We start from the raw sequence: 25037 nt of genomic DNA on the forward strand, positions 1-25037 counted from the left end.
AGAGAGAGAGAGAGAGAGAGAGAGAGAGAGAGAGAATATCCCAAAAAGGCTCCATGCCATCAGCACAGAACCCGATGCAGGGCTTGAACTCACTAAGTGTGAGATCATGACCTGAGATGAAATCAAAAGTCAGATGCTTAACCAGCTGAGCCACCCAGGTGCCTTGGAACAGTTTATAAATAAATAAAGCTGTTCCCATATTAACAATTTGAGGCTACTTCTGGCCTTTAGGAAGATTTTGCCTATAATGTATGATGCCTTGTACCTGACAGGATGCTTCCATGTAAATAATTTTCCTCAATCCTCATTATATACTTGTGAGGTAGGTTGTTACTTGATTTATAGAGGTTAAGAACATAATTAAGGTTCCACAGTGGCAGAGTTCAGAACTAGAATCTGTCTGACTCCAGAAAGATCTCTTACTGTTTGTCTGGCTACATCTCTCAGAGCCATTTCTGCCTCTCTGACTTATAGGTTTACCCCTGTTTGGGATTTCCATGCAGGGCTTTCTCACAGAACAAGCTATTGAATGTGAGAAATGCCTTCAGAGTAATATTGGAAGTGAAGTTTCTGAAGCTTGGCCTTATCATTACTTAATCTTTTACAAGTAATCATATTTCTTTCATTCAACAAATATTTACTGAGTGTTTACTCAGGTGCTGCTCTAAATTAAAAAAAAAAAAAAGAAAAAAGGACCTGTCCCTGCTTAAAGGAGCTTGCAATGCAATGGGTGAGATCAACTAAACATAAATTGTATAATAAGAACTACAAGGAGAAATAGAATAAGGAGGAGAGTGATTGGGGAAGTGCTGCTTGGGATAAGGTGGTTAGAGAAAGCATCTTTCTCAGTTTCATTTGAGCAGGGATTGAACTGAATGGACTGAGGCCAGTTTGCGTGGCACTTTCGAAGGAGTCCTCTAGTTGGAGGTAAGAGCAGGTTCTACGTGCTGAGGTGGAAGTAGGAGGGCCTATAGCTTCTTTACAAGAAGCATTTTCTGAGTAAATGACTACCAGGAGAATCAAGGTGGGTCTTGAAAGATGTGGAGGAAGAGAAACAGAAGGTACATTCCGGGTGGAACAAACATCGTGAGCACAGGCATAGCTGCAGGGACCAGCCTCTTCAGTATGCTCAGGCTTTGGCAGTCAAAGACATGGGAGGCCTTTGAAGAGACCTTAGAGAGCATCCAGTTCAAGCCTCTTCTTTCACTGTTGAGGAAGCTGGGGCCCAAAGAGGGCCTAGGACTAGAATCCTGATTTCCTGACTATTACTAGTACTCTTCGCTTTTCCCCACCACGTCACACCCTTCCAAGTTGGGACAAGTGCTACATACAAGAATTTGAAATTTACTCTGCAGATATGACAAGTCCCTAAAAGTTTATGACATAAGGGATAGAATGGAGAGAATTTAGGGCAGAATGCAGAAGCAACATCCAGTTCTGTCCTTGACCACTGTCTGATTTTGGACAGGGCCCTTCTGCTCCCCTACCCTGCTTTGTGAAGTGTAAACTGAGTAGGTTGTATCAACTGAGTTGGTTAGTTCTCGAGGTAGGGCCCTTTCCTGGGCTGAGACAGAATTTCTGAGGAGCAGAAGGTATGCCAGTGTGGAGACTAGGCTGCTGTTCTGATGGTTGGCATGAGCCCAGCTGCTCCCTGACTCCTGAATACCAATGCTTAAATTTGCTCTCATCCGTTGGACTCCTGGCTTTCTTGACCCAGAACCATTTTGCATGGAAGCTTTGTATGTATTCTATGAAAAGACCAACAAGATAAATTGTGAAAACACAGTATAAAACTGAATATGGTATGCTACATTTTGAATAAGAAAAAGGGAAAATAGTATATATACATTGTATTCACTTATTTAAGTAATGAAACTCTGGAAGAATATACATAAGACTGATAAAGTAACCACCAATTCGTGTGTGAGTGTGTGTGTGAGAACAGAATAAGTATAGAACAGGAATGGGAGGGAGACTTCTCACTATTTATCTTTTTATATGTTTTTGATTGTAGAGCCATGTGAATGTATCTTAAATTACATTTTATAAAAGGAACAGTAAGAAAAGGATAAAGTTTTTCTATAAATAATGACTATCCTATGATGAATCCTAAAGTTTAAAATAACTGGGGGTGGTGGGACAAATTAATTTGTTCTCATTATTCAGGGTTGCAGACTGTTGACCCCAGCATGCAAATTAAAACAAGATCAGATCCAAATTATTTTTTTTCAAAATCTCACTGTTAACTTTAGAAGGCAAAGGAAAGAAAAGTTCCCTGTGTTAGGACAGGAATCCAGTAAGAGGGCTCTGAAAGGTCAGCTCCCCAGGGAGGCAGGAGTTCTACAGAGCAGTTGATAGAGCTGACACAGTCTTTAAGCAAGAATTGAAGGCCAAGGAAGAAAAAACCTAAATTACCATAAAAATTGAAAGGCAGGATCCAATTGAACAACGTAACCTAGTGAGCACATAATGCAAATCCTTGGAGGCTTTCTGAGAAACCAAACGTGTGTGTGAATGTGTTTGTGTGTGTGTGTAATTTTTTTAAAAAAGTTTATTCAGGTTCTCAAAGTCCTGGCTGTACCAGAAACCAAGGAACCAATATAGTCAACATTTGGTTTTTTAAAACATGGCTTCTAATTTTAAAACATTCTCTTTCTTAAAAAACGATGTTTACAAAAGCCAGCTCACTGTTCATAAAAGATAACTAGTTAACATAGATAAAGGTAGATAAAGTATCAGTTGACTAATTGCTTTCCAAAGTGTCAGTTAGGATAGACTGTGTTTAAACTTGTTAGTTGTTGTCTCCAGAAGGGAATGTCTGCAGCACAAAGCCAGTGATTCACAGTCACAGGAGCTGGAGCCTGGCTTTCTGACAGCACACCCTGCTAGGTGTTCTCATGTAGGGAAGGAGGAACAGACCCCTTGCTGTACATCTCACAAGGCTGGTACTGTAGGCACTGGTACATTGTATAATGTCTTCATTATACCACTGGTTAAAATTACATGGCTCAGATGAGTTTTACAGGAAAAGTGGAGGTGTCTCTTTTTGCTGACTAAATAATGAAGAATTTTAGGCTGTTGGTTTAGTCCAGAGTTATTAATCTTTTCTGGGTCACTCTAGACCATACAGGCTGGTTTCTCAAACCCTGAATTATTCTTTCCACATACACATGTCCTTTCTGCTTTCTGGGCATTGGCATCCTCATACCAAACAAGTGGGTTGATCAGTTATTCTTCAGTTATGAATGACTAGATCTTTCTCTTTGCCATATATGTTGTTTGACTAACAAAGTAATGTTATTAACCATTGTTACTTTCGAGGATATGCCTTTTTTCAAATAAGAGTAAATGACCCTGTTAATAAGCTGGAATGTGTGGTTTTGCAGTTATATGTAGATTTTATGTAGGTGGTAGAGCCTTGTGAGCAAAGGTAGTGAAGATATCTGAGCCAGATTCCTTGTCTGAGCCAGGAGGAGGTGGAACAGAAGTGGTGGCAAGTAGTTACAGTAGTGCGGAGGATAGGGTGGGTAACCCAGGACCACTGGCTCCATGAACTTGTCTGGCTTTCCCAAGGTAGGGAGGGAACCTTGGAGATCATTTGCACTATTGATGTTATCTTCCACCTTAGTCAGTTCCCTAACAGTTTACTTTCTAGGATCACATGTTTCAGTTGTTTTCTCAGTAGATTTTTGGGGAAAGAAGTTTCAAAATACAATGGTGTCATTCATCAACTTTTCCTTATTTACCATGAAGCCTAAAACTGAGCGATTTGTTTATTTTTAGACCTTATAGTAAAGGAGTATCAAAGCTTATAAGGTTTCAAAACATGTAAGAAAATATGTCATTCGTGCTTTGGATTTTATTTCAAATAAAGTTGGTGACTCTGCTTAGCAAATTTTCCTTGGAGTGAGAATGGTTATATCTAAGACTCAGGTGAACACTGAAATTATTACATGCTTCTTATTAGGTTAGGGGTGATGAATTGGTGCTTATGTTATCCTGTGTTCATTGTAGACATTGTCAAGTAGTCTTGGCGATGCTTCCTTGCTAAAGCCCAGGAATAGCTCTGACTGTTCACCAAGGTAGTGGTTCAGACAGCCAGAATCAGTTGATTAGAGCTGGGAAAGAAGACAAAAACATCTGATTGTATCCCTAGACTTGGTTTTACTGATTATGTGATGTTAGTGCCTAATCTTACTCCTATACTCCCTTTCTTAATTTCCTTAACCTAAACAACTAGAGAACACATTTTTTTTATTAAAATTTTTTTTCAAATATTTTTATTTAACCGAAAGTCTCATCCAAACCAAATGCCTAATTTTTAGAAATGGTAGGTCCATATAACCCATTTGCCCATTGATTTATGCCATGTACTTTTTATGCCTGTGGTGTGTATTGGCTTGTGGTATTACATTGTACCACCAGCACCTGTAGAACCAGAGACTTCATTCAAAACAGAAGGAAAGCTAAGCATCTTTGTATGTGCAGTCTGTAATCACAGCCATTTGAAGATTGCAGGACTTGTGGAAGGGAGCCCATCGAGCTCTGTGTCACACAGTGACCAAGCAGGTCATTTTGTTCACAGTGGCTCTTTATTAGCTATCTTTGGAGGCAGACATTTTATTTGGTTTTAAATGTCCCTCCCCCCATCCTTGATTAACAAAATATATGTTCACTGTGCCTTCTGTATTTCCTGTCTTAGGGAGAAGACAAATATGCATGCAAATCTATCACTGAGAGATAACAGTGGTGATGGAAGTATGTGAATTTTGTATAAAGTGTCTGCATTTCATTCTCTGAATTGATTTATCACAAGAGGCAGATGGAGCAGACTGTTGTCTATATTTGTAATATAGGTAGAGGCTTAGAGAGGTTAAATGACTTTATGGTGGACTCACAGAAAATTAATGGCAGATTTAGAATTTAAATGCCCACTTTTTGGCTCAGTGATCAATAACGATAACTATGTGAAGCTATCTAGAAGAAAAAACTCACAACATGTTAGCTTGCCTTTGGTTTTTCTTGGTACTTAACTAACAGAACAGGCACTTAGTAGCTGGATGGTTTGGGGAAAGTTACTTAACATTTCTGGACCCGGAAGTATAATAAGCTCTTAATAAGCAGTAGCTTCAATTGTTTTTTTATGCTATCTTTATGATAGGGAGTAGACTCCATTCTACTATGGTAGTGTTTGGGTCATATTTATCCTACAGCTATACTTTCAAATGGCTGCTGCTTGTTCTGTTGTAGCCAAAGATCCATTCCTGTGGCAAAGCAGAGGAATGCAATAGGCTGCTTCTGCTGTAGAGTGGCTTTCTCCAGAGACAGGCCTAGTATTTAGGGAGGGAAAACAATCCTGTGAGAATTGTTTTTCAATTTTTGAATTCTATGTAAATTGAATCATGTTCATGGGATTTATTTTAATATTCTATAGATACAGTTATTAAGTTCCCAGAGGGGACTGTACAGTATGTATTTGGGGCATTTTTCCAAATAAAATGTAATGCTCAGTGTAGAAAAATTTGGGCTTGAGTGTATAGACTCGAGCCTACCATGTATTAGCTATGTTACCTAAAGTAAGTTACTCCTCGTCTTCTGGGGATAGGAAGGCTTGGCCTTTCTACCTCACAGGGTTACTTGGGGATCAAATGACATGAGGTATGCAGAAGCATTTTGTAAACTATAAAGCACTCCACAAATATAAGGTAGTACTTGTTTATTGTCACAATTTGTTCCTTCATTTATTAGCAAACCTGAACTAAATTGTCTTCAGCACAGTACCCGCAGGCCAACTGTGGGACCTGGCACATGACGGGGACTTAGTAGATTTAAAAATACAAAATGAAACCAGAAGAAATGTTTAGAGCTAAAGGAGGGAAGGAGCTCAGGTATATAGAGAGTTTATTTAAAGCCTTTGCCAAATAACTGATTTCTTTCTACTCCTAGGTCACTGACAAAAAAAATTAAGGTGCACCTGGGTGTCTCAGTCGGTTAAGCATCCGACTTAGGCTCAGGCCATGATCTCACAGGCTGTGAGTTCGAGCCCCGCATCGGGCTCAGAGCCTGGAGCCTGCTTCGGATTCATGCATCTCCCGCTCTCTCTGCCCCACCCCTGCTCATGTTCTGTCTCTCTCTCCTTCAAAAATAAGCATTAAATTTTTTTTTAATTAAAAAAAATAGAAATGATGTTTACATATGAAAACTGACATCATTTATTGAATGAGATGGACCTCCTTCATATCATTGTATCCATAATTATCTTTAATTCTGATAACAACTCTACAAGATAGCCTCGTAGAGTTATTTCTCTTATTATATGTGCAGAAACTAAGGTTCAGAGAATCCTCATGGTCCATCACACCAGCTTATTCTCTTAGTGACTTTGGAGTAAAAGAGTAGCTTATCTAGGAAAGGAGGATAATTTAGAGTTGAGGAAAGTTCTTAGGCCTGAGATTTCTTTCTTCTTTTCTTTTCCTTTCTTTTCTTTTCTTTTTTTTTTTTTCTTTTCTTTTCAGAGAGAGAGAGGATACGTACGAGTGGGCAAGAGGGGCAAAGGGAGAGAGAGAGAAAATGAGAGAGAGAGAACTTCTGTGCTGACTGTGGAGCCTGATGCAGGGCTCAGTTCCTCAACCCTGGGATCTTGACCTGAGCTGAAATCAAGAGTTGGACGCTCAACTGACTGAGCCAACCAGGTGCCCCAGACCTGATATTTCTTTTATGTGTTTCAGTTTGAAGTAAAGTCTCTCCTTATGAAGCTGATCTAACACTCATGTTAGAGTTGGAAGAAACCTTAATATGCACCCAGTTTAACTTCCCTCGCAGAAGCTAATGCTGGCATAATGAAACAGTGGTGAGGTGGTGCAAGATACTGGGCTTCGGAATCCTGGTGTGCTGCTTTTTTTAGGTACAGTGGCTTCTGTACCAATAACCCTCCCAAAGATACTTCTTCTGTGCCCACCTGCTGGTTTTCTGGGTTATGCCTTTCTCTTCAAAAAAAGAGAAACTAAACTCGGTGCAAAAATTAACGAGTTATAGGCCAGTAAAATGACTTTTTCCATTTTAAGAAAATTTAAAATTATATAGATTTAATCTGAAACTTTAAATCTAGTAGCGTGTACAAGTAGTATGTGGGTGTATTAAATGTTTTTCTTTTTCCATGATTTTTTTTTTTTTTTTTGAGAGAGAGAGAGCATGAGCAGGGAAGGGGCAGAGAGGGGGAGACAGAGAGAGAGAGAGAGAAAGAAAGAGAAAGAAAGAAAAGAAAGAGAGAGAAAGAAAATCTCAAGCAGGCTCCATGCTCAGTGCAGAGCCTGATGTGGGGCGATGTCATGACCAGACCATGAGAGCATGACCTAAGCCAAAATCAAGAGTCAGACACTTAACCGACTGAGCTACCCAAGTGCTTAGATGTGTGGGTGTATTAACAAGTAAAGTCTAGCTCATCTGCCAGTAGAAAATGATACTAAGCCAGAGATCATGGATGTTTAATCCACCTCAGCTATTTGTACCTAACACTTCTAAATGCTTGGGGCTAGGGAGAAGTGACATATGACATAGTTTCTGCTCTCAAGGAATTTATAGTCTTGCTGGTAGAGGCTGGTCTCCTGAGTCCTCCCAGCCTGTACTTTATTGTGTTTTAATGGTTTTTCATCAGAGAGGAGGGTGTGTTTACAGGTATGAAAGTGCATAGAATGAGACTATGTATGACTTTTTTCATTTATTCTTCATCATTTTACAGTTATGGAACATCTATTTGCTATCACTTTGTTAAGTACTGTGGATACAGAGATAAACCATGAAGGCATTCAAAGTGTCTGGATAGATGATCATGAATATAAATAGTCACATACATACATGTACTTAGTCACGTACATGCAGTGTCAGTGATAAAAGTAGCACTTAGTGTTATTGACAGTTTGGCAAGAAGGAGCCTGATATGAATGCAGGTTTTTGTGCAAAGCTTCCCAGTGGAGGCGTCATATGAGATAGGTTTATAATTCGAGTCAGTAATTGAATTTGGTCTTTTGCTTCTAGCCAGGATGGCATAACAGGGACAGGATTTACCTTTCTACCTGAGCCTACTAGAATACCAAACATATATGAAAAATGTTTTTCAGACATTGGACAACAGGTGGTAAAGGATTGTGGAGAGAAAAAGGATGAGAAAAGAAGTACATAAAAAAAGACCCAAATGAAATTTTAAGGAAAAATATAATAACCTGAATTGAAAAATAAAGTAGAAGGTATTAAACAGCAGATTAGGCAGTACAGAAGAAAAGATCAGTGAATTAAAGAAATAGCAATAGAAACTATCCAAGATGAAACACGTGGAGAAAAAAGGACTGGAAAACAAATGAACAGATTACTAGTGATGTGCAGGGTAGTATCAAGAGATCTATAATATGTGTAACTGTAGTCCTGAAGAAGAGGGTGGGTAGAAAAACTTTTTGAAGAATTAATGGCAGATGTCTTTCCCAATTTGATGAAAACTAAATCTACACATACAAGAAGCTCAACACAAACTATAGTAAACACAAAGTATAGTAAACAAAAAGGAAACTATACCATAAAGAGGGACATTTCATAATGCTGAAAGAGTTAATATATCAAGTAGACATAACTGTCCTGCATATGAATGTGCTTAATGAGAAAGCCTCAAAATATCTGAAGCAAAAACTGATAAAACAGAAAGGATAAGTACATTATTGACAATTATAGTTGGAGATTTTAACACTCCTCTTTCAGTAATTGATAAAACAACTAAACTGAAAGCCATTAAGGCTATAGAACACTTGAACAACACCATCAACTAATTTGACCTAATTGACATTTACAGAACATTCGACTCAAAAACAACAGAATATACATTCTTTTCAAGTGCACATGGAACATATACCAAGCTAAACTATATTCTGAGCCATAAAATGATTATTAATAGCTTTAAATAATTGAAATCATAGAAAGTCTGTTCCCTGGTCAGAACAGAATTAAACTAGAAATTAATAACATAAAGATATATGGAAAAATCTTCAAATGTTTGGAAATAAACACTTCTAAATAACACATGGATCAAAGAAAAAAATCATGAAGAAAATAAAACATTTCAAACTGAATGAAAATTAAAACACAACATAGTAGGGGCACCTGGGTGGCTCAGTTGGTTAAGTGTCCGACCTTGACTCAGGTAATGCATGATCTCATGGTTTGTGAGTTCGAGCCCTGCGCTGGGCTCTGTGCTGACAGCTTGGAGCCTGGAACCTGCTTCAGATTCTGTGTCTCCTTCTCTCTCTGGTCTTCCGCCACTCACAGTCTGTCTCTCTCAAAAATGAATAAACATTAAAAATTTTTAAGACATAACATAGGAAAACTTATGGGATGCTGCTAAAGTGGTGCTTAGAGGTGAATCCATAGAATTAAACGCATATATTAGAAAAGAAGAAAGGTCTAAAATCAGTGGCCTAAGCCTTTCCCTTTAGAAACTAGAAAAAAATAAGAGCAAATTAAACCCAAAGTAAATATAAGGAAGGTAAGAGCAGAAATCAGTGAAATAGAAAACAGAAAAGCAATAGAGAAAAATCAGTGAACCTAAAACCTGGAGGCCAATGAAAGTTCAGTAAAACTGCTCAACCATAGCCAGTTGATCAGGGCAAAAAGTGAGAATGCACAAATTATCAATATAGGGAATGAAGGAGTGATATCATTACAGAGCTTGCATATACTAAAGGTATAATGGAATATTAGGAACAACATTATGCCATAAACTCAAAAACTAAGATGAAATGAACAAATTCTTTAAAAAGACAAACTACCAAAGCTCACTCAAGAAGAAGTAGATAACATGAATAGCCCTATTCTACTAAGTAATTACAAAGCCCTACTTAATTAAAATAATTAGAAGCTATTTAGCTTCTATTTATGAGGCTATTTAGCTCTATTTCTCTTAAAGAAATTGAATTTTGATTAACCTTCCCAAAAGGAAAACTCTAGGCCTTGAATTAATTAATTAAGGGGGCTTAGTTAATTAATGGGGCTATTTAACTCTATTTCTATTAAGAAATTGAATTTTAGTTAAAAACTTTCCCAAAAGGAAAACTCTGGGCCTTGAATCTGGAACAGATTGTCTCTCACAGCCCTCAGAAGGAGCCATCCCTGCTGGCACCTTGATCTTGACTTCCAGCCTCCAGAGTGTGACACAAAAGTTTCTGTTGTTCAAGTCACTCAATTGGTGGAACTTTATTTATAGCAGCCCTAGTATAGACTTAAATGTAGAGTTAAAAATTAAAACTTGAAGAAAATATAGGAGAAAATCTCTGTGAAAATCTCAGCTTCATAGGAAAGTCATAAAAAGCAAGAATTGTAAAAGATAAAATAAGTTAGACTACATAAAAATTAAATTTTTTTGTTTTTTAAAACATCATTAAAGAAATAAAAAGGCAAGCCACAGACTGGGAGGATATATTTGCACAACCATGTATATAATATATAATAATCATATATAATATGTAATTTTTTAGAAAATACACAGTCATATATATGATAATCATATATATGTGTGATTTTTATATATATAAAAAGTTAAGAACTTGTATCCAGAATATATGAAAAATAACAACTCAGTAATAAGACAAATAGATAAATTTGGGAGATTTGGACAGACATTTCACCAGAGAAGCAATACTGATGGCAAATAAACACATTAAAATATGCTCAGTCAGGGCACCTGACTGGCTCAGTCAGTAGAGCATGTGACTCTTGATCTTGGGGTTATGAGTGTGAGCCCACCATTGGGTACAGAGATTACTTTAAAATCTTTTTTAAAAAACTTAAAAAAAATAAAATATGCTCAACCTCATTAATCATTAGAAAAAATATGCTCCACTTCATTAATCATTAGAAAAATGCAAGTTAATATTATAGTGAGATACTATTTACTTATAGTACAGTGGTCTCATACAGTTCCAAGTGCTGATGAGAAAGTAAAGCAATAGGAACTCTCATAGAGTGCTGGTGGGAGTACAAGATAGTATAGTTATTTCATAAGTTTCTTAGAAAGTTAAAGATACATTTACTGAAAGAACCAGCCAACCCATTTTCTAGATATCTACCTGAGAAAAATAAAAATGTCCACAGAGATTTGTATTCAAAGGCCCCATTATAGCTTTATTAATAACAAGTCATGAAAACAACCTAAATATTTATTAACTGGTGACTAAACAGATTGTGGTATAGTCATAAGATGGAGTACTAATCAGTAATAAAAATAAATGTAACAAAAATGATGCAACAGCATAAGTGATTCTCAAAAGCATTATGCCAAGTGAAAAGCCAGACATAAGAGTACATGCTGTGCAATCCCATTTGTAGGAAATTGTTGAAGAACAAAACTCTAGTGACAGACAATAGATTAGACGCCGCCATAAGTTATAATCAGAGGTTGTAAATTTGGGAGGGGATCACCACTTAAAAGTGGTTGATTTTATTTTTTGCATATTATGCCTCAACAAAGAAAGAACCTTGAACAAATTGAATGTCTACTGTTTGCTGTGTTAGGAATTTGCTTAGGTAGATGTGATGTGGGTCCTCCTGCAGGAAGCTATAGACACTGTGTAGAAAGACTTGCAGTTTGGAGAGAAAGAGAGTCCTAGAGGGAAGTACTGCTGGGGCAGAGGAGAGAGTTCTTATCAGGAAGGCTCCATATAGTGGCTGCTTGCATTTTAGTTTGATCTGTCAACAGGAGTCAGGAGAGTGTTGAGAAGGACATTCTAAGCAAAGGCACCTGAGTGTGAAAATGCATGTTACATTTTATAAACAATGAAGAGCCTCGTATTGCTGGAGCCTTGGAGCTATGAGATTTATGTTGAAGTGACAAGAATTGAAGCTGATTGGGTTGGCAGAAAGATGAAAGGTGGAATGTTTATCGTATTTGCTTAACAAACTGATATTGTAAAAGACATAATGTACTTTAGAGGGAAACCTTCCCTCTTGGTTGAGAGATGAGGTGATCACTACACCGTTTCATTTCTCTTCACTCCTTTGCTTTTAGCTTAAAAACAAAACAGCAACAAAACCTTGCTTTTACCATCAGCTGTTTTAAAATAGTAATTCACCCTGCATAGACCTCAGCCAAATTTGTGTAACTAACGCTGTATTTGAGTTTTCACATGTTGTAGGAAAGAAGTATGTTTCAGTGTTTGAGAAAGTCTTTCATACTAGCTATCTGGGAGAGCTGCTCAGATTAGCCAGATCTCAGATACGGCCTCTGCCTTCAACCAAATGTCCATTTCTTTGAACCAACAGGGAGAAGTACAAGACCTTCCTCACATTACATTTTAGAAAGGAGGAAACCTTCTGAAACTGCTTTTTTGGTTCAGCTCCATATATGTCAAATTCTTAAACATCACTCTCTATCCCTTGAGTGATGAAGGGAAATGTATATGTGTGTGTGGTGGGAGCAACATAGGATTTTTTTCCATGGGATTTTGATTAAAGAATAGGACAGCTGATTTTGAGGGCTTGCTCTACAATCTGATACTTTTCTTGTGTATTACAGGCAATGGATTTTGAAGGCTGGGCCGACACCCTCTTTCTTCTGCAGTTCACTCTGTCTTGTGTGATGGGGTAAGCCTTTGTTCCTTGTTAGCAGATAGTTTTCCTAGAGAAGTTTGTTCTGGGATCCTTTTGCTTCACTCCTCAGTATACTGTTCTGTGTCTTGAATGTATCAGCATAGGATAATTAAACTTCCAGATTCAGGTGGTTTCACAGCCCTTGGGAACGTGCCCTTAGAGGCTACTAAACTGATCCCAGAGTCATACTCAGAAGGATGGAGACAAGAAACGAATACTTACCAAATAACCTAGTATGTGATAAGCACCATTATATTTCAAAAGGCATTGTTTTATTTCTATATTAACCACAGGACACATGTTTCCGTCCACCTACCTATGAGAAAGTAGGCTCAGAACTCAAGTAAATTGTCTAAATTTGCACAGTTAGCAGGTGGCAGTTGCAGCCTTTGAATTGGGGGCTGTCTGACTCTCTCCACCAGGTTATCTTCCTTTCAGAAGAGTGTATGTGGAAAATAAGAGGGTATCTGCTAATGTGCCTCTTCTCTTCACCTTTGTATTTCCCTAATGAATTTTTTCCTTGGCCAGTCAGTTTAGTTGGTGTTTATGACTAGATCTGGCACAGGCTAGGTACATGATGAGCAAGTGCTTCAAAATAAAATTGACATGGTGCATTGGTACTCCAGCTTGGAAGCCTTGTAAATCTGGCCGTTCCAACTGCGGTGGCACTTAGTTGTTAAGTGAACCTGTAGCCCCTCTTAAGGTAGTGCTGATTCGGGTTTCTTCCATCTTTAAGAATCTCTGTTACATCCTGGTCCAGGGGTCATATTGTCTCATAGGAGGTGCACACCTGACTCGTGGTCTGTGAGCTCAGCTTTCTATCTGGGTTAGGTGACTTAGTGGGAATATAATATAAAAAGAGTATTCAGGATTAGCAACGGTGGTTTCAAGGGTTTGGTGAGGGTAGCTGGGGAAAACACCTGGTCAACAAATGGACATGTGTTTCTTTTTAGTGAAATTTTTAAAATCCAAAGCTGCAGTACATGCAGGGGCGAGGTGGGGAAAGCTCATAGTGACTACAATGTGCTAGCATGGCCAACACTGTTTCTGTTGGCTAGAGATTGCTATAAAGTAAGCAACTGGCTCTTACACCTCTTCCTTCTTCATTCCAGGTTTATCTTGATGTATGCCACAGTACTCTGCACGCAGTATAATTCTGCTCTTACAACTACAATAGTTGGCTGTATTAAGGTGAGTTGAAAAAAATACTGTTAGCTTTTGGGTACCTGCCTTATTTGAAAGTTGTTACTCTAAGTCTCTCTGTGGTCTTAAGCCCCTATAATCCTTTTTTTTCTAACAGAATGTCTTGGTTTGGCGGATTGTGGTGATGGTTTCTAAAATGATCTTTAAGAACTCAAGGGGGTATAATCTCCACTTTCAGGCAACTTGGCTCTGAGGAGTATGGGAAAAGAAGAATGTGTTATCTTAGTGTAGAGGAAGCGGAATTAGGCTTGTTTCAGACAGGGTAGGTAACTAGCTTGGTAGTGATAGGCTTGTCCCTGTAACCCCCATGAAAACTGTTCTGTTCTCTGCCTTACTCAGTTCTGGCTGTTATAGGGAAAGGGTGCCTGCCAGAAATTAATCAAGGGATTTTTCCAGTGCATGAGCCAGACCTTAAATGGCCCACTTTTAAAAGCTGTGTCTGACATTTCCAGTGATGTCATTTCCTCCAGATCCCTTTTATTTGAGGGAGGCTCATTTGTCTTCAGCCAGGAGAGCCAAGTTGAATATTGAGCTGAAGTTAGTGGCTTGAAGCCTGAGGCCTGTTTCATCTGATTTTGTGCTTCTAGTGCTTTAATCTCCAAGACCACAGCATGCCAGATTTCCAAATGAATTAGCAGGGTAGGCTTGCTTTCTAAAAAAGGTGTAAGACAGAGCTGGGGGGGGGGGGGGGGAGATAAGACAGAGAGGTAGGCCCTTAATCATTTGGGGAAAAGAATACTTGCCCTTGGGACTTCCTTTCTGATTCCCCATTTGTCAATAGTGAGGGAAGGGATTGTACAATAAAGTTTTCACTGCTCTGCTATGTTTCCCTTTATATCTCCATGGAATGGTGTCCCCTTGCCCTCACTTTGGAAACTAGATTTGGGTTAAAATTTCAGAAGGTCTGTGACTTCAAATCATGGAATTGGGAGTGTTTGGTGTAATTAAAATTCTAAATTCAGCTATAACTAGTTAGTTGCGTGAATTCCCATGAAAGCCAGAGACCGTTCATCTGCATTCAAAGGCCTAGGCTGCTAAAATAGTTTTAGTCCCTCAAGTTAGCTCTCAGCTCTGTTTTGGTTTTGTAAAGTAAATGGTTCAAGAGCAAAGTGAATGCAGAATAAGAACAGCAAGAACCTGAGAGGCCAGTTGTTGTTACCAGTTTTTAGCCAAAAAGGACAGTGTAGGAAAGTCAGTGTTTCCTTTTTTTTTTTTTTTTTTTTAAAGATTTTTAATGTCTATTTATTTTTGAGAGAGACAGAGACAGAATGTGAGTGGGTTAGGAGCAGAGAGAGAGGGAGACACAGAATCCGAAGCAGGCTCCAGGCTCTGAGCTGTCAGCACAGAGCCCAACGAGGGGCTCAAACTCACAAGCTGTGAGATCATGACCTGAGCCGAAGTCGGACGCTCAACCGACTGAGCCACCCAGGAGCCCCAGTCAGTGTTTCTTTTTAATAACGAACCTATTTGCTTAAGATTTCTTAGTGTATTTTCTTTTTATTTATCAGCATGGAGTACAAATATAATCACACTCTTATTAACATACAGTCCAGTACCTTTCTTTTGATATTTCCTCCTCCCCACACAACCCTATTAATTTACTCTGTCCCCAAGGGATCAGTTTTACTTCCAAAGTCTAGAGGGAGGGAAAAACTGGACTGTTGGATTAGTTTACAACCGCTGTTGGTCCTCGCTGCCTTGTATCACTGCTGAAGGATGTCTTCCATCTTCAGACGGGAGTGCGCTGCTGCCCTTGCTGGTTCAGAGCCTCATGGGCCACAGGGGAGTTTCTTTCATCAGCCTCCCAGTCACAGCCCTTTTAGCTCAGTCACTGCCCCAAGAGACTGTCAGTATTTCTTGTTTTTCTTAATCATGTTGGGAAGATTATGTAGGTTACTTAGTTAAAAGTGGAAATTCCTGGGCCCACCTCATATATACTAAATCAGAGGCTCTAAAGTAGAACCTGGAAATCATCATTTTTAACAAGGTTTCCAGGTGATTCTCTGGTAGACTAAAGTTTGAAACTTGCCGTCTTAGTTTTCAGTTACTAGCATAGATTCTTCTGTGCTTGCTAGTAAGTTCTGCTTTGGGGGCATTGCTGTCTTTTCCTGGTTGATTTCGAGCAGCAAGGTTTGGATTTTGAGTCCTTTCCCTATCTGTAGCTCCCTGGGCAGTCTATGCAAATTAACCTGCCTTCTCTCTAGGTCTCTGTTCCAAGTGAGATCCTGTTACACATTTTCTCAAGTTGCCTACTGACCTTATTTACTGTTACATGGTATTTATTTTTATTTTTTTCCCCTCAAATAATAAGAAAAGCTGTTCTAAGGTAACTTTCTTAGACCTAGAAAAGGTTGACATAATTTTGAATGTTCTCTCAAAGGGCACTCCCATTATACAATTAATTTTGAGGTTTCTTTTTGGCCTTTTAAAAATGCTGTGGTAGTTCTGCTTCCATAGGCCCAATCTAGGAGAGCCCAGGTTCTAAAAATGTTTATGACATTTATCATTTACGACAGCTATAATAGTGGAGAGGGAGGCAGTGACTTGTGAATGTGAAAGAGAGAAGGTGAGGAAAGAATTGAATAATAGCTTGAACTTTGGGAAAGTTTATTTCACCTCTGTGGTTTGAAGATAATTGAAAGGAAGCCAGAGAAGCAGATGTTTACACCTAGGAGCTTAGGGAATCAGGAGAGGTAATTTTAGGTATGCTACTTTGAGACGACTTTTCATATGTGGTATTTTTTTGTAAGTTTATTTATTCATTTATTTTGAGAGAGAGAGAGAATATCCCAAGCAGGCTGCTTGCTGTCAGTGCAGAGCCCAGTGTGGGGCTTGATCCCGTGAACCTCGAGGTTGTGATCTGAGCCCAAACCAAGAATTGGACACTTAACTGACTCAACTGAGACACCCAGGCACCCATCATGTGTTTTCTTAAGATACCAAAGAAGCTGCCTCTAAAAACAATGTTGATGTTGGTGAACTGCCTACCATCCCCTTCTTCCTTTTTAGAACAAGAGGGAGAGATGCTTACCTGTGAGGTTTTCCTGCTTTACTTTCCCCTCACAAGTCAATGGTTACCGCAATGGGAGGAAGAAGCATTCTTTTCTAAGATTACTAAATGTGCATTATTGTTTTCTACCCCTAGTGTTTCTCTATTTAGATTTATAATGTCAGCCTATAACATGGGACAGGGAAAGTGGATAATCTTGTGATAATTATCAGTGAAAGCATTTAGCTTTTGGAGATTTAGATTGGGAAGAGGTTAATGTCATTGTTTCCTTATTAGTGGCCTTACTCATACTATGCTCATTTTAGGATTGGTGGGTTTTTCTGTTTATCTGATTTTATATTTTAAGGATAGGCATTTGGGCCATTGTGTGGATGAGTTTACATGAATATTGAAAAGCTCATTTTAACCTGTGTAACAGCATATTGCTGTTTTTCTTTGTAGAATATATTAATAACTTATATTGGAATGGTCTTTGGTGGAGATTATATTTTCACATGGACGAACTTCATTGGCTTAAATATCAGGTAAGTCAAAAATATTTAAATGTAACCACTTTGACAGGAGGGATTTGGACACTCAAATAGTATCACAGTAAGGGGCTATTTAATTGCAAATTGGTTTCTTTATTAAACATTTATGGAGCACCTACAGTGTATTATATATATTTAATGTCTTCACATAATGCTTTTTAAGAAATGGGGATAAAATGGTTCCATATTTTATGCACACACTATTTAAGGAATCTTTTCTGGAAGCTAAACTCCTTCTAGCCTTCAAAGAACAATCCTTTACTTATACTAGATGGTAGTACAGTGTTTTCAAGAAAATTCAGGGCTAAAGAATAGCAGCTCTGTTAGAATTGCTTTATATGTGTCTGACCTTAGACATATCACTGGATTCCTTTAGACTTTTTCAGTGGTGAGGGTGACTTGTATGAAAGACCTTTTTCAGTTCCAGAATTGATTCCATGGCTTTAAATACTGTCTATGTGCTTGAAAATTCTCAAATTTGTATTTGGGCCAGACCTCTGTCTTCAACTCCAACTTCTATGTCTAACAGGCCACTTGACATCTCTAGCTAACATGTCCAAACCTGAAGTCCCTATTATTTTCTCCAAAGTGTGCTCCACCCATAGCCTCTGTATATCAGCTGATGCACACTCTGTCCTTCTAGCCTCTCAGTTTCAAAACCCTGGAGTCATTCTTGACCCTTCAATCTTCTACCCAGTATCCAGTGTGTTCACAAATTCTCTTGGCTCTACCTTCAGAATAGATCCAGAAAACAGTCACTTCTCATCTGCATTGCTCCCAGCATCATCTAAGCCACCAATCTAGCATCTCTTGCCTAGTTTACTGCCTAGTCTTCTCCACTTACATGGTTAACTCCTTTATGCCTGTAAGTTTTTGCTCAATTGTTACCTTCTCATGGAAGTCTACCCTGACCACCTTGTTTAGAACTACAACCTGCTCTTCCCCTTCTGATGCTGTGTTTTAAACCCTCTTATTCTATTTTTCTATTTATCTTTTCCAGAGCTCTTAATCTCCTTTAATATACTATAAAATTTGCTTATTTATTGCCTATTTTCTGTCTCTCCTGTTAGAAGGTAAGTTCCATGGGGGCAGGGATCTCTGCCTATGTAGTTCTCTCATTTCTCAAACTCCTAGAATGAATCCTGCTATTGCTTAATAAGTGTTTGATGAATCCTATGTGGATTGGTGAAAAAGCACTTTGGAAACTATAAAGCTCTCTAATAGAATATGGGAGTGTCATCTCTTTAATTTACAGCAAATTATATAACCTGTCTGGGCTCTTATTTCTTCAATATAAACAACTTTTGATAATACCTATTCTACCCTGTTCTACCTTCTTTATGAATCAACATGAAAATTTAATACTAATACTGGTAATAGGTTAGTGACTCATTGTCACCCCTTCACTGACATTTATTTGCCACTATAGTTATTTATCTTTTAAAGGAAAAGTCATTCATTATTTGTGGGGGTAGGAGTTGGGGGTCGTGGTGGGTGTAATGTGTACTTGAGGATTGTATATTATGGAAGGAAGATGAGTAGCTCAGTCTTAGACCTTATTTGGAGTTATACTTCTGATGCTTCCTATCTGTGTGACTTTGAGTTGTTTATCTTTTCTGAGCTTCAGTTTTCTTAGGTGCTACGGATGAAAATACCCATATCTCTTGGAGCACCTGGCTCAGTTGGTTAAACAAACGACTCTTGATCTCAGCTCAGGTCTTGATCTCATGGTGGTGAGTTCAAGCCCCGCACTAGTCTCCATGCTGGGTGTGGAGCCTCCTTAGTTAAAAAAAAAAAAAAAAGAAAAAGAAAGAAAATACCTCCTTAGACTTGTTAGAATGAGATAATCTAATATAAAGTACCTAACTCACTGCTTGACATCTGTGTTTAGTAAATACCAGTTTCTTTCATTAATATTCATGAGAAGAGGCCAGGATGTAAGAAACAACTTGTTGAAACAGTTCTGACTTGGAATGTGATCTGCGTTTCATTCACTTCTAAAAATTTGGATTAAAGAATATTTTTAGCACTGTATAGACCTGAGTCAGAGATGCCTTGATTTTTGTTTTGTTAGCTTCAAATAAATAATCTTAACCAAAATGAAGTGAAAGCTTCTCTTTGCATTTTCAGATCTCTGCAGTTCAAATTGCTTTTGAGATGATAAAAGTATCTTATAAGAAAACTTAGGTATCTTTTTTTTTTCACATTGTAGGCTATTAAAAGTGTCTGAGTATGTTGGAATGTTCTAACATTTGCCAATCTAAGGTAGATCAAAAGCAACATCTTGAAAATTCTTCCAGTAGAGTTTCTTTTTGTGTTGGGTAGTGCATTTTAGTTCTGGTTACACAGTACCATTTTGCTAGCAAGGATCTTTGGTAATGATAATCATGATGACTGTCATTGGTACTCTGGCCCTAGGTAGTATTTTTAATAATTTTTAATTGCTTTCACATTTTATTACAAATTTTACATATCCTATCTCTTCAGTCTCTTTTATCACAAGGCTAGGGAGAATAATTGATGTACTTAGCCAGCCAAATTAGTTGCAGAGTTGGAATTAAAACCCATGTGAATTTCTGTTCAAATGCTGTTTTTCATTATAGTGTGCTTTTTACCTTTTGTAGAGGAAAGCTCTACAAAACTACTAATTTTTTTCACTTTTTGTCTTTAAAATGAAAATTATAGTTTTATTATTTACTTTTTTTTTGAGTTCTTCTTGGAAAAGAACTGTGGACATGTCAAGCTGTGGACATTATTTTTTAAATGCAAAAACCAAACTTAAAGTGGCTGTCAGATTCACTTTGATCAAAATGGTGTCAGTCCATCTTTGGTGGACTGCACTTTGAAGGAAATCATTAATTGAACATATTCTTTTGTTTTCTTGTGTGTGTGTGTGTGTGTGTGTGTATATGTGTGTGTGTGTGTGTGTGACTCATTTACTGTTTATTGAGTGCCATTAACCATTACATGATTTTTAATTTAAAAAAAGGTAGGGAATTCACACATTCTTGTAACCCATTTTCTTACTCCACATTTTAGCCAAAAATATTTCACAGAGAAGTTGAAAGAATTTTACAACATCATCATATATTTATTACCTGATTTATACAATGAAAATTCTACTATGCTTATGCTTTATTACATATCTATAATTGAACTATATTCTTGAAAGATTCTTTGATTAGACCCAGATACATTTAGCTTTCCTCTACCCTGCCTAGTTTCTTTGTTGTTTTTTGTTTTTTTTTTTTAATTTTTTTTTTCAACGTTTATTTATTTTGGGGACAGAGAGAGACAGAGCATGAACGGGCGAGGGGCAGAGAGAGAGGGAGACACAGAATTGGAAACAGGCTCCAGGCTCTGAGCCATCAGCCCAGAGCCCGACGCGGGGCTCGAACTCACGGACCGCGAGATCGTGACCTGGCTGAAGTCGGAGGCTTAACCGACTGCACCACCCAGGCGCCCCTTCTTTGTTGTTTTAAGAAGAGTTTAAATAGCCTTCTCTGGTGTGATTCAAATGCAAGAAGCAGGAGGTTTGCACTGGTAGCTACTTATTAGGCTTCATCCAAATTGATTCTGGGATTTAGGCGGCACTTTTTTAAATAGGTCTCTGTTGAGAGCCTGCCTGTCTTCAACTCTCCTAAATGCTTTTTCTCCAGCAGCCACTTACTGAGTGCTCACCAAGCCCCAAAGGCAGCGGAGAAGGGAGGGAATGATTAGTGAAGGGTGGTGACAAGAGCCTGCTTCTGTACTTACTTTCCATCTGTTGGCTGGAGTTGGCCTGTGGGTTTGGCCTAATGTAGCCTTTCCAGATAATGACATCATCATCTTCATAACTGCCCAGGCTAGAATTCCTAGAGTCTCTGGGACTCATCTTTGTGATTTTTTTTTTCTTCCATTTTAAAAAGTTGTTATATGATTTGAATACAGTGAAATTCACCCTTTTTAGTTTACAGTTCTGTGAGTTTTGATAAATGGATACAGCAGTCCTGTAACTACCACCACCACATTCAAGATATAAAACAATTGTATTGCCTCTAAAATCTCCCCATGTCCCTTTGCATTGAACCTCTCCCACTACCCTCAGTCTCTGACAAAGATCTGTTTTCATCTGTGTAGTATCCAGATTGTCATGGAAAGGTAGCTTTTGGTCTGACTTCTTTTCACATCAGATACTGCATTTGAGATTCTGTGTTGCACTCTGAGATTCTGTGTTGTTACATGTATCAGTAGTTTGTAACTTTTTATTGCTGAGTATATTCTGTTATGGATATATCACAGTTTTTTATCGATTGACCAACTGAAAGACTGAAAGACATTTGGGTAGTTTCCAATTTTTAACCATTCTGTATTAGCTGTTAAAATACTTAAAAGTTTGTTTGTGAACGTAAGTTTTCATTTCACTTGGGTAAATACCTAGGAGTGGAATTCCTGGTTTGTCTGGTAAGTGTTATGTTTCATTTCCTAAGAAATTGTCAAACTATTTTCAAAAATGTCTGTAACATTTTGCATATCCCTCAGCCATGTATGATGCACTATGCTGGTTGCTCCACATCCCAGCCCTTGGTATTCTAGACATTCTAATAGATCTGTAGTGGTTTCTCATTGTGGTTTTACGTGCTGTAGTGTGTAGTGATTCATGATGTTGAACATCTTTTCATGTGTTTATTTTCCATCTGTATATATTCTTTGGTAAAGTGGCTGTTCAGATATTTTGCCCATTAAAAAAAATTTTTTTTAACATTTTACTTATTTTTGAGACAGGGAGAGACAGAGCATGAACAGGGGAGGGTCAGAGAGAGGGAGACACAGAATCTGAAACAGACTCCAGGCTCTGAGCAAGCTGTCAGCACAGAGCCCGATGCGGGGCTTGAACTCACGGACCGCGAGATCATGACCTGAGCCGAAGTCGGCCGCTTAACCGACTGAGCCACCCAGGCGCCCCTGTTTTACCCATTTTTTAAATATTGGGTTGTTTTTTTGTTTTTTGAAGATTTTATTTTTAAGTAATTTCTGCACCCAACATGGGACTTGAACCTGCAACCTTGAGATCAAGAGTCATGAGCTCTACTGACTGAGCCAGCCAGGCACCCTTTGTTTTCTTAAATTTTCAGAGTTCTTTATTTATTATGGATACAAGTCTTTTATCAGATATGTGATGTACAAGTATTACTTCCCAGTCTGTGGCCTGTCTTTTCATTTTTCTAATACACTCTTTTGAAGAAGAAAATTTTTAAGGCTATTTTATCAGTTTTTCTTCTATGAGTTATGCTTTCAGTGTTAGGTATCTAAGAAATCTTTGCCTAACCCCAAGGTTACAAAGATTTTTCCTCTTATGTGTCCGAGAAGTTTTATACTGCTTTCGGTTTTACAATTAGGTATGTAGCTCACTTTTGGATTAATTTTTATATACTGTGTGAGGTCTAGATGAAAAGTTCTTTTTAGTGTGTGTGTGTGTGTTAATATAGATATCCAGTTCTAGTACCTTTTATTGCAAATGTTGTACTTTATCTGTTGAATTGCCTAATTCTTTGTAACACTCTTTTGAAGTTCTTTTATTATCACTATTTTATAAATGAAGAGGCTGAGGCCTACAGAGGTTAAGTAAGTTGAATGTATTCTGAAGTTATGCATTGAGTGTGTCTGTATGTGAGGCATTGTGTTCTAGAGAGACATGGTACATTCCCTTGTAGATCTGCCAAGGTCACATAATTAGTAAGACATGTCACAAGGATTTTAACACAGATGGATTGGACTCCAGAGTCACCAAGTTCTCATTCCTGAATGCATTTACCATTCAGAAAATGACTAAATAATTACAGTGTAGCCTAGTAAACCATATATGTGTCCATCACCATTTTAGATTTTTGGCTATTTGAGGGCAGAAATCACTTGTCTTATTTCCAGTTATGCCAGTATTTATCAGTGTCTGGCCCATAATAAGCATTCAGCTAGTACTAATAACAAAATACTGGCCAGTATTTAAAAAAATTTTTTTTTAAGTTTACTCATTATTGAGAGACAGAGGGAGACAGAGTATGAGCATGGGAGGGACAGAGAGAAGGGGAGACACAGAATCTGAAGTAGGCTCCAAGCTCTGGGCTGTCAGCACAGAGCCCAACGCAGCCCTCGAACTCATGAGCTGTGAGATCATGACCTGAGCCAAAGTCAGACGCTTAACCAACTGAGCCACCCAGGTGCCCGCTGGCCAGTATTTTTTATGTGTACCAGAACTGAGCATTGTCCTAACTATGCATACTTAGTCTCTATAACAGCTCTATGAGATAGATGCTGTGAATATTCCATTTCACAGAGAGGCTAGAAACTTGCCCCATATTACCCACCTGGTAAGTTTTCAATCTATGATTTACCTTCCAGGTCTTCATTCTTAACTATAGTCTATAAATAGTGGATACATGAATGGATTACTTTTATTTTCATATTCCTTCATGATATGCCATACATACTGGTTAAGTCAGCCTCCTTTAGTGTAATAAAACTCATTTTGTAGCTTCTGAGGCCACCCTAGGGTCTGCATAGTCCCTGGGAAGGGACATGGTGAAGCTCAGAGTCTAGCCCCACAGTTATTCCTGGGGATTTTACTCCAGCTACCTCTGCCCAGCACCCGAATCTTCTATTCCCTCATTTTGAATTCCTTTGCTTGTTTCTTTAGAAGGATGAGTTGCTTCTCAATTTCAGACTGCTTCTCCTCCTGTATAATTTCATCTTAGTAGATTCTATTTTGGTTCCAGACTTCTCCTGAAGGACATGAGCTTTTCCTTTGCTTAGGGATTTTCTCACTTGGGGAGAGAGAAGGACATGTTTTGTGTCATCAGTTAGTTGCTGCTGATGTAATATCCACCAGGCTATTTGTAGAGTTATATAACTGGCATTTATGGCACTAGAATAATTTGGACTTTTGAATAGGATCTGGGGAGGTTGGCTAGCCCTTGGTTATATCATAATTCCTGACAGAAGAACACTGAAATGGAATATTGCAAAAAATCTGTGTTCTCTACCAGTACTGCCACTAGCTCTTTATAATTCACCTTTCACAGCTTTAGTTTTCTTGCTCTCAGTTTTTGAAATCAAATTGTCTATCCTGATACTGTCACTAAACTTTTCCACAGTCCTTAGGAACTGTGCCACATGCTCTCGGTAGGCCTGAAGTTATTTCACAGGAGACTTATGACATTTGAAGGAACCTCCTCCAGGTGTGGAAAACACGTAAAATATGTTATCCTTTTAGTTCTGATGGGAGCCTCCACCTACATTTAAAATATTTTTAAGAGGCAGAAAAGAAAAAGGAGTATAGATGTAGGGTAGAAAATGATGGATATGCTTAAGAGCACCTGGGTGGCTACGCTGTTAAGCATCTGACTTCGGGTGAGGTCATGATCTCACGGTTTGTGAATTTGAGTCCAACATTGGGTGAACTCGAGGCCTGCTTCAGGTGAGCAGGAGTCCCCACTTTGGGTAAGCATGAGCCCCACTTCAGGTGAACCCCGCTTCTCTCTTTCTCTCTCTCTTTCCACCTTCTTCTCTCTCCATCTCCCCCTCCTGGGATTCTCTCTCTTTCTTTGCCCCTCGCTCACTTGTGCCCTGTCTCTCTCTCAAAAAAAAAAAAAAAAAAAAGATGGATATGCTTAAGTAGTTTGGACTCAGCCCCA

At 38.4% G+C, this 25037-nt stretch overlaps 1 protein-coding gene across 1 annotated transcript in view; it reads left to right on the plus strand.

The window, feature by feature from the left end:
• The window catches only part of SLC35D1 (solute carrier family 35 member D1), a 51065-nt gene that overhangs the window by 14498 nt on the left and 11530 nt on the right, over positions 1 to 25037 (plus strand). The window contains exons 9-11 of the mRNA XM_047872273.1: positions 12551 to 12618; positions 13737 to 13815; positions 17279 to 17361. Of these exons, the coding sequence (XP_047728229.1) occupies positions 12551 to 12618; positions 13737 to 13815; positions 17279 to 17361 (230 nt within the window). The remainder of the gene's footprint in view (positions 1 to 12550; positions 12619 to 13736; positions 13816 to 17278; positions 17362 to 25037) is intronic.

This window comes from Prionailurus viverrinus, chromosome C1, assembly GCF_022837055.1.
Source record: "Prionailurus viverrinus isolate Anna chromosome C1, UM_Priviv_1.0, whole genome shotgun sequence".
NCBI lineage: Eukaryota > Metazoa > Chordata > Mammalia > Carnivora > Felidae > Prionailurus > Prionailurus viverrinus.